Source organism: Diabrotica undecimpunctata, chromosome 1 (assembly GCF_040954645.1).
Source record: "Diabrotica undecimpunctata isolate CICGRU chromosome 1, icDiaUnde3, whole genome shotgun sequence".
Classification (NCBI taxonomy): domain Eukaryota; kingdom Metazoa; phylum Arthropoda; class Insecta; order Coleoptera; family Chrysomelidae; genus Diabrotica; species Diabrotica undecimpunctata.
This window is the reverse complement of record NC_092803.1, coordinates 2,789,766-2,799,914: the sequence shown is the minus strand read 5'-3', so window position 1 is coordinate 2,799,914 and position 10,149 is coordinate 2,789,766. Positions and strand designations below refer to the sequence as shown.

General features: G+C 32.3%; 2 protein-coding genes across 2 annotated transcripts; both read right to left on the bottom strand.

Moving 5' to 3' along the window:
• Window positions 1–2,822: 2,822 nt before the first annotated feature.
• Window positions 2,823–3,371, bottom strand: LOC140442770 (uncharacterized). Its single transcript, XM_072533747.1, has one exon. It carries the CDS (start codon window positions 3,369–3,371, stop codon window positions 2,823–2,825), a length of 549 nt encoding a protein of 182 aa, XP_072389848.1.
• Window positions 3,372–5,759: 2,388 nt separating this feature from the next.
• On the bottom strand, window positions 5,760–9,937 carry LOC140444063 (uncharacterized). Its single transcript, XM_072535686.1, has 2 exons — window positions 9,435–9,937; window positions 5,760–7,706 (listed from the first exon to the last, which is right to left on the bottom strand). The coding sequence occupies exons 1-2, from the start codon at window positions 9,793–9,795 to the stop codon at window positions 7,429–7,431; spliced, it is 639 nt and encodes a 212-aa protein (XP_072391787.1). The 5' UTR covers window positions 9,796–9,937; the 3' UTR covers window positions 5,760–7,428.
• Between the last annotated feature and the right edge of the window lie 212 nt (window positions 9,938–10,149).

Genomic DNA, 10,149 nt, shown 5'->3' with positions numbered 1-10,149 from the left:
GATCTTGGAAATCATTTTCAATTATGTTCTATAAGGGCGAGTCTCTACGACTTAGTCTATATTTTATTTCACATCTTTCGTTACTTCTATGTATACAAACATAGATCTTTCTACAAAGGTTTTGGGAAGTCGGAAAGAGTAGGCACCTGTTAGTTTTGTCCCAACACGACGAAGATCGTGAAGGATATTTCTCAGTTGTTGATTTTTCGAAAATTAACAAGTCTATTTTCTGTTATTCCACCGTTTCTACAACCCAATCCTCTTTTTTTATCTTTTTCTCTTGTTTATATTCGCTACTTATTCTTTATTCTTATGCATATCTTCATTTTGTGTGCTAGACAATCGCTTCAGGAAACTTCCGAATCTCAAAGAGACATATGTTGCATTCGTGGAAGATTTTGTTACTTCTCAACATATGATGCCGGTTTCTGAATCCGATTTTAAATCGATTATTATAGCTCTCACACAGTTTTCAAAAAACAAATTTTTATTTCGCTTCTTTTATCCAAGATTCGTACTAGCTTCGACGCCAATCTATATGACGCTCGAGGTGTGTTGCTAATCGACGCTTTTGATACTGGTCCTAAAAGGGCATCTCGTTCTTTGCTTAATTTTCGATATCTTCGTTGTTGTTTTATTTGCGATATAGAGCAAACGTATCGACAAATTAAAGTAAATAAGGAATTTTGGAACTATAAAAGGGGTTCTCTGGAGATCGGACTTTTTTAAACCTCTCCAAGAGTTTTTACTACGTATCGTTACTAACGGTACTTCTTCGTTTTCTTTCGCTCATAAACTCTACAAGAGTAACGCTTAGTTTTTAATGCTCGATGATTTTCCGCTAGGCAGTGGTCTAGCAGCCATCTCGACGCACTTACGCAGAATCACGCTACAAGTGATTCTCTTTGATACTACTCACCTTCTGCAGTGAGAATTTACTTAGCTTTTAAAGCTCGATGGTTTTACGCTAGACAAATCGACAACGTCAGCAACCATCTCTAATTATTTTCAGGCTTTGGCTTAGGCATTTTGACATGTTGTTCGTTGGCAAAGAGGAATCTTTCATTTTTACGGTACTGGGCCTAAAATGGAATCCTACGACTGATTTCTTTTCTCATTCTTCTTGTCCCTTTGACAAACCGTTCACAAAGCGGGCCATTCGTTTGTAAATCAGTCGTATTTTTGTTGCTATCCTCTTGTTTTTATTCATTTTCCATGTCTTTTTGCAAGTCAAACGTGTTCTAAAATCGTTGTGGTACTTCAATGTATCCTGGGATGATGAAACATCTGAACAGATACATCTGACCTCTGTACTTGTATGTGTTACATTTCTAGTGTTATTTCTATACAGGAACAGCTATCGTAAGATCGGAGCTCTTGGCAGCTATACTGCTGACGGATCTAGTCACGTTTGTCAACGAGTCTAGTCCAATTTTCATGCTCGCTCTGTCTCGACAAGATTGGAACTCCTGGCAGCCATAATGCTGGCTGATCTAGTCACTTTTGTCAAAGGGTTGTTCGTCCGATCTTCCGATATTTCGATTCCGATATCGACGATTGCGCTCCCTTGAGCTAATTTTTCTACCCCAAATTGGCAATCGTATTAAACACATACAAGAACTGATACCACACTTTACTCGGCATCAAATGCCTTTTAATCAACACCTCTCTGATTGTGTTAGTCGTGTTTTATCACTGGCGCAATTATTAGAATTTTCAACAAACTGGCATTTTCCTACCGTGGAGCTCGTCGAAATATCATTACGCCGAGATTTCGACGCTATTCTTCTTCTTGTCTTTTCGCACCCCACGGAATTCTTATAGGAAAAGGGGCCAACGGTATTGTGTATGACACAGTTTTCTAGTTTAGTCGGTCGAAAAAATTCTACTGATTCGACGCTATTCTTTTCTAATTGAGGGCATTGTACGCGTTGTTGATCTGAGCACAGGGTCAGATGACATCCAACAATGTTCTGTGGTCAAAATATGACCGAAGCTTATTTGTCAATTCATATGTTATTCTTACCTAGTTCTTTATTAGTATATCGATCTTTCATGTCTATTCTTTATACTTATACTTTCAGCTGTTCTTAAAAACATTCGTTTTTGGCGCGGGAGAATGTTTGGGAAAGTATGTACTATTTCTCTTCATATTTTTACTATTAATATTTTTCTGTTACGGTACTGTAATGTGATCTAAATTCAATACTGTATCCTAACGACTTTGGTAAAATTGTAAAATCTGGTCGTCTCATCTATTATGTTGAAGTACGAAGAATTTGACTTCTTTTGTGTCGCCAATATAGAAACAAGTGTACGGTTCGTATTACCAGAACAATTATCGCAACACAATAGAGTGATTTATTGGTGTACCCTCTTGGTATACAGACCACACGCAACGGTTAGGAGGGTGGTTTCTGACCGTCTTAAGTCTCAACTCAAGACACTTCATCAACAGACAGCGAACGAAACAGAGACCTAGTGCGTGATAGGTTCTCGCCATCGAGCGCCGGCCGGCACCCCGACGGTACCAACGAGATTTCCTTGGCTACAACATCAATATTTCAAAAGGTAAGTCTATATTCTTTGTACAGACAACAATAATGAGTAAGACCAGTTTCTTTCCTAATTTATTGACAGTTATATTTGCTATTTTTCGCTAATTGATTTACCAACAAAATACTGCATTTGTATCTTTATTATTATTTATCTATTATCATTTAACCAGCGACCTCATTAAGTTTTATACAAAACATACATCATATTACAATAGTTCAATACCTTAAATATCTGGATCAGAACTCGAATCTGTATCTTCTAGATCATCTATCACTGTCAGCGTCATCGTTGTCATCATCATTATCATCCAAGTTAATTATCACTTTCTCCGTAACTAAGTCCACTGCCGGTGCGCTTTTCATAAAAAACTGTTCTGCCTGTTTGGCATTTTCACACCGTGATTTCCATTCATTCTCTGAAAATGTCTCAAAAAATTGATTACATAAAACCTCCACATCTTTAAAGTTAAAACTTACATTCTGTTGTGCAACATAGTTTTTCATGGATGCCCAAACTAACTCAATGGGGTTTAACTCGGGATGGTAAGGTGGTAGTCTTAATACCGAATGTCCATTTTCCTCTAGAAGTTTGTCTATTTCATATGATTTATGATAACGTTGATAAAATTTTGCTAAAGTGTATAGCTCGGCTCTTAACATATCATCTGTAAATGGTATATTTCTCTTTCTTAGCCACTCTTTTATTTCATCTTTTTTTGATGCAGTCGTTATATTTTTTTCACTTTGAACATTGTGGTATGGGGCATTATCAATCACTAATACACTTTGTGCTGGTAAGTTCGGTATCAACATTTCCACTAGCTACTTTTTATAATTTTGAAAGTTCATCTGAATATGGTAATCACCAGTTTTTAAATTTGATTTAAATTTTAAATAGGAATTTTTTATGAACCCCATTTCTCCCCCTGCATGAACTATTATTAACCTCTGTCCCTTAGAGATAGGCTTACGCAAACCATCGTGAGAATCATCATTCCAACTTTTATTGAATGTGTGATGTGGATGTATGTTTCATCCATGTATACTATAGGATGATTTTCGTTTCTGTAACTCTTAATACTTCGCAAAAAAGCTATCCTTTTTTATTGGATGTCAGGTTTTTCCATAAGCAATTTTTTCTTTGTCTGAGTTTTTCGCCAACAGAAACCAATTTTATGTAATACTTTTCGTAAACTTCCATACGATCCTGTGTAATTAATTCTATTGACAAATTTTCTGGGTATGCCTCTCAACGTAGGAACTTTTTTTCGTGGACGTGAAAACTTATTACAAATCTCCGAAGAATTTCCTTACCCATATTATTCAACTTAGTTTTGGTCGCACTTTTTTGTCTTTTAATATTAGGTGTATGGAACGAATCACTTTCACCATCTTCAACTGATCTCATTTCATTTGAAATTTGCTTTACAAAACCAACACTAACACCAGTTGCGCGCGAAACACGTTCTTGAATTTTCGTTAGTTCTATTATCAGATGTTTAGCCTCCGCTTCTCGTCTCATAAAATATATCACATTTGCTATAATTTCAAGTGATTGACCACTCAAAACTTTACGATGAACTTTTGATTTAAATTCCATTGTAACGGAACCGGATTAATAAGTCCTACACCAGTGTAATTGATATGCATCTGATCTGTTTGCTTCTGCTAACAAAATTGAACTGAGTATATTCGGGCTACTGACGGATCCTCCCCTCCAAATTTATATTCTTATCAAAACTCAGAGACATTGCAATTCGTGACGAGCTGTACTTTCGGTAAACTCAACACAGTGTTGCCATATTTTTTGTATAAAGTATAGGAGTTTTTAAAATAGAAAGATGCTTTGACGAAATTATATGTAATGTTTTAAAAAACATACAGAAGTAAAATACTTCACATTTGTATTTAGGTATATACCTAAATACAAATGTGAAGTGTTTTACTTCTGTATAAATTTTTCCATATTTCTATATAAATGTTCTAGCGCCAAATGCGGACGGGCCGAAACTAATTTCATTTGGCGGCAAATTCAAAACGAGGGTTCTCAGTTTCAGGCGGCAAATTCAAAACGTGGGTTCTCATTTTCAGGCGGCAAATTCAAAAAATATGCTCTGAATTTTAGGCGCCAAAATTCAAAAAGTATGCTTTTAATGGAAAATAAATATAGTCATAAAATAAGATGCCAAAAAATATATTCCTTCTGTCCAAAAATACAGTATACACTTATGCATTTTTATATATAAATGTATAACATATTTTCAGATAGCGAGAGTATATATTATGGTACAGGAAAGATTTTATTTAATACTTTATGACTATATCTGTTTTCCATTTTAACAAACCAAAGTCTCGAAAACAGCAAAATAAAACACAGATATCCTGACACTTGTTTATTTGTATTATTGAAGTTATACTTCTATACGCGCGTTCGACGTTGGAAATTTGTACGGGAGTGAATCGGCAAAATCATTACATATTTAAGATATAGGTAAGAGAGAGAGAAGAAATGTTCTTTTTGTAAATATATTTAATATTTATTAATATTATTATTTTTTTATTAATATTATTATCATGGTAAATTAAACATATGCGTAAGTAAGTTATGTATATTATCATTAACTCTCTTAACTACAGCATTACATAATATGTAATGATTGTGCAGATTGACTTCCATATAAATTTGTAACGACAAAAGCGTGTATAGAAGTATAACTTTTAACGGCAGTCCAACTGGACTGCCACACCAGTTTTTTTATTATATATTTTAGCGTATTACCTTGGTAATACCATTTGACAATTTGAGGTTTTCTGCAACTGAATATTCCATAATTAAAAATGTATTTTTTGTATGAAAAAACATTATGTATTATTATCCTGTTTAATCAATAGTTTTCAATACGTTATAAAGTATTTTCTATAATTAGGAAATTCAAAAATGTTGTTCGATGCATTAAAACTTCTAAAATTTATTTTAGAAGTTTTATTTTTGTCCTCTAAAATTTAATTTTTTTATTAATCTAACGTTGAGATAACTGATTGGGAAGGGCTCTTACTTGTATGAATCTGAACTCTCATAAATAGATCACATAATTAACTTGGTATAAATCCAAACCATAACAATTTAAGTTAATATTTTTAACAAATATATTTACAGATTGTCTCAGAGTAGATTTTGGTTTTTAAATCAATAAAACTAGGTTTCATAATCTGTTAGAAAAACATGTATTAGTAAAATGCAGAGAACATAAGAATTTTAGTTCTTGAATAACGTGTAGGTTACATATTGACCATCTCACTCACAGCCCTCTTGCAATTTGAACTGTAAATTCAGAAGACACGCTGACACACATCTAATAGAATGTTATTAATAGTTTGCTTCAGCTCTTCAATACTGGCTGGTGGGTTAGCATAGACAATGTTCTGTAAATCCCCTTCAGAAAAAATTCTAAAGGGGTGAGGTCTGGAGATCTTGGCATAAAATGAATCTCACCATTTTGTGAAATTAGTGTTCCTGGAAATATCTCTTTCAGGGCGTTTATGGTGTAGCACCGTTTTACTGGAATCATGTTTTGCTGTAGTTAACCGAGTACAGCTATGTATACTTATTTATACATTTTTTTTGTGTTTGTTATATAATACAATTTGGATAAGTTTTAAATGCTTTTCAAAACATTTTTTCACATAGCAATTCTAAAAATCGGGACTAAATGTTAGATCTATCAAGAGAATGTTTTTTTTTTATGTGATAAATAATGATTTTTCATGGATCGTTATTTTCCTCAATCTATAGTGTACAATCTCATATGTCTAATCAATGTATAATCTGTCAAAGTAGTTGCTGAAATAAACTACTTAAATTTTACAGTTTTACGGCTTTTGTAGTGTTTATTCTCAAATACCTTTTCAAATTTCCATCACCACTAACATGTTTAAGACAAATTTCACACTTGTACAGTTTTTCTTCAGTGTGTAGTCTTAAATGACCTTTTAAACGTTCTGCTGTACCAAATTGCTTAAAACAGTTTTGACACTGGAAAGTTTTTTCTCCTGTGGGTATTCTCATAATGTTGATTCATACTATATGCTTGAGAAACCTGCTTAAAACAAACTTCACACTTAAGTTTTTTTTTTATTGTGTATTGTCATATGTTCTTTCATATGATCTATTCTAGAAAACTGCTTAAAACAAATTTCACACTTGTACGGCTTTTCTCCAGTGTGAATTCTTAAATGAATCTTCAAATTTTTTGCTGCACTAAATTGCTTAAAACATATTTGACACTGGTAACTTATTTCTCCGGTGTGTATTCTCATATGTTGTTTCATATTATATAATCGAGAAAACTGCTTTAAGCAAATTTCACACTTGTAAGTTGTTTCTCCATTGTGTATTGTCAGATTATGGTGTTTTAAATAATCTAATCGAGTAAACTGCTCAAAACAAATTTCACACTTGTACGGCTTTTCTCCAGTGTGAATTCTTAAATGAATCTTCAAATTTTTTGCTGTACTAAATTGCTTAAAACAAATTTCACACTGGTAAGTTATTTCTCCAGTGTGTATTCTCATATGTTGTTTCATATTATATAATCGAGAAAATTGCTTAAAGCAAATTTCGCACTTGTAAGTTGTTTCTCCAAAGTGTATTGCCATATGTTGTTTTAAATTATCTAATCGAGCAAACTGCTCAAAACAAATTTCACATTTGTATGGTTTTTCTCCAGTGTGTAGTCTTAAATGAACCTTCAAACTACCTGATAAACTAAATTGCTTAAAACAGATTTCACACTGGTAAGTTTTTTTTTCAGTGTGCATTTTCATATGTTGTTTCATATTATCTAGTTCAGAAAACTGCTTAAAACAAATTTCACACTTGTAACTTTTGTCCAGTATGCATTCTCAAATCGATTTTCAAATTATTTTCCTCAGAAAATTGATTGAAGCAAACGTCACACTTGTAAGGTTTTTCCCCAGTATGAGTTTTCATGTGTTGATTTAAATACTTTTTTTCAGTAAATTTCTTACCACAAATTTCGCATTTTAATGTTTTTTCTTCAGCAGGTTGACTTGTATGTTGTTCTTTATTACAGGAATGTTTGTCAATTGTTTTCATAATTTCTGAAGTGCCCTTCTCTTGGGAAAAGTCTAAAATAAAAACCATAATATATATAAAGAACTTAATGCATAAATTGAATGCTGTGCTGGAACAATGTTGTAACTGCCAATAGTTTTATATGCGGGTTTTTCATGGAACAACATTTTATATGCGCAAAATAATGGTCTGCTGACTGTGGGGAATATTACGAGACTTTACCTGCCTGTTCTGGTCATTTTAAAATTAGTTGACCTTCAACTTTTGGTGTAACAATATGTGTTTCGTGGGTGTTTTGCACCAAATTTTCTACACGTGTTTTGTATGTTGGGGACACAACATCTTATCGCCAGTGTAATGTGAGATATACAGTAGAGAACATAAGAGTATGTAAAGCAGTGGTACAATATATTACAACAAGAAACTTTCATTGGTTTATATCCCGTTTCAGTGGACAGATGTAATTGTAAATCTAGAATTAGGAACCTGTTTAAAAGTTTTGTACATGCATCAAACATTTTTTTTTAAATTATATCAATTCAGAAAATGTAGTATAGAAAGATCCAAAGTGCAAAATAACTGTGTGGATACAAATTAGCTCGAATGATATAAATACTATATCCCACAACACTATTCAACCATGGTCATCTGATTCTTTAAAGTCAGCTAAAAGGGCTATAGCTGCAGTCACTCTTGCTGAACTTACAGAAGCCTTGACTACCAATCAAGAAAGAAAAACATGCCAATTTATTACATATTACCAACTATCTTATATATTTCACACAGTATGTAAGCTACTATAGAAATCTTAAGAGTGAATAATATTATTATGATATGTCTGTCATATACGTATGTTTCATAATTTCAAGTGTACCTCATTTTTTTATTTGTAAAACAATGTTTTAACTACCGTTCTTCCACAAAATACCGAAAACAACACCGGTTGCCCAACACCGAAAGGTACAAATGGGTCTACTGATTAAGTAAGTAAGTCTTCCACAAAATAACGTTTTAACCCCTGTCGTCAATGCTTGTTTTGTATTACTTAAGGTTATCTGTTAGAAGAAGTTTATTTAATTTTTATCCAAAAAAAAAAAAGGTTATCTATGTTGATATTAATGTTATGCATCCAATAATCTATCATATTACGCTCATAAGATTCTGTTTTTTCCAAAATAATCAATTACAATGTGTTTATTTGTTGGCAAAATCTGATTTGGGATTTACAACATTGTTCCAGCATAGCGTTCGATATTAAAGAACAGAACATTTTCAAATATCAGCGCCTATTGGGACGTTTAATTATTTAATAATTCAGATAATATACTGGTAGGAATTCAGTTCTCATTAATAGATTATATAATTCAAATACAGTATAAAAACTACTTAACCTTACAACCTAAAAAAACTACATAACAAGGACTTTCATGCTTTGAAAGATTCTATGCCTTACACAATCTCTTTGAAGAGATTGTGTAGACATAAGGATAACAGTACTTATGGACTGGAAACATACACAAGATAGGTATAGAACTTTTACTAGGTTTTCTATTGACATTGTGGAAATTAATATAGACGTCTGTTATTTGGTAAAATTTTATTTACTTATACATATATAGCCAATAAAAATTGATATTTTTGGATAAAACTGTAGTTAGTGATTGGATAACAAAACTTCTAACAAAATATTTAACTATAACACTTAACTTTTAAATTTACTCTTACATGACCTGTGAGGTCAACTTAATTTTAGGTATATACATGAATTTTTATTTACTTACCCTTTTCATTTGTATCATTTTCTTCAAATAGCATTGGTTGATTTCCATCTTCTTGTCTTTCAGTTTTTAAGGAGGATTTTTCCAAGTCTAAATAATTAAATGCATTATGTGTACTTCCTCCATTAGGCTCCCCTTTAATTTCACTTTTAAAGACATCTAAAAGTTGGATTTCATTGTCTTCTATTTCAGTTTTTATAGGGAATTCCTTTAAGTCTAAATAATTAAATGTATTATGTGTACTTTCTATGTTAGGCTCCCCTTTAATTACACTTTCAAAGCTATCTAAAAGAGCATCATCCAATTTATTAGAATATATATCGACTTTGCAGGTGTCCTCACTAAATTCTTGTTTTACTTCCATTTAATTTCGAATAATTCAGTTTTCCAATAACAATTTTACACCCAAAAAACAAAAATACTAATATTTTATATTTACTGTACAGTCCGTCTAATTGATTAATTTATATATCGTTGCACATCATTATCATTGACATTGACAGAGATCGAAGTTGACATAGTTGCCAAAGTATAAAAAAATCCTGAATCCATTTTAAATCAAATAGGTCACACATCTAACTCGATGAGGTCACATAATTATTGCAAAAGTGGATTATACAACAAAACAAATTAATATTTAATGTAAATAAATAGAAACAAAACAGGAGTTAAAAAATAATCTTGTTAAAAACAATTTGAGCCGATTGTATGCGTCGTA

Bases quoted from the DNA above. Each gene is read 5' to 3' on its own strand.
- LOC140442770 (XM_072533747.1), bottom strand. From the start codon at position 3,371: ATGTTGATACCGAACTTACCAGCACAAAGTGTATTAGTGATTGATAAT.
- LOC140444063 (XM_072535686.1), bottom strand. From the start codon at position 9,795: ATGGAAGTAAAACAAGAATTTAGTGAGGACACCTGCAAAGTCGATATA. The intron at 7,707-9,434 runs GTAAGTAAATAA...TTTTTATTTTAG, and splicing joins AAATGATACAAATGAAAAGG to ACTTTTCCCAAGAGAAGGGC.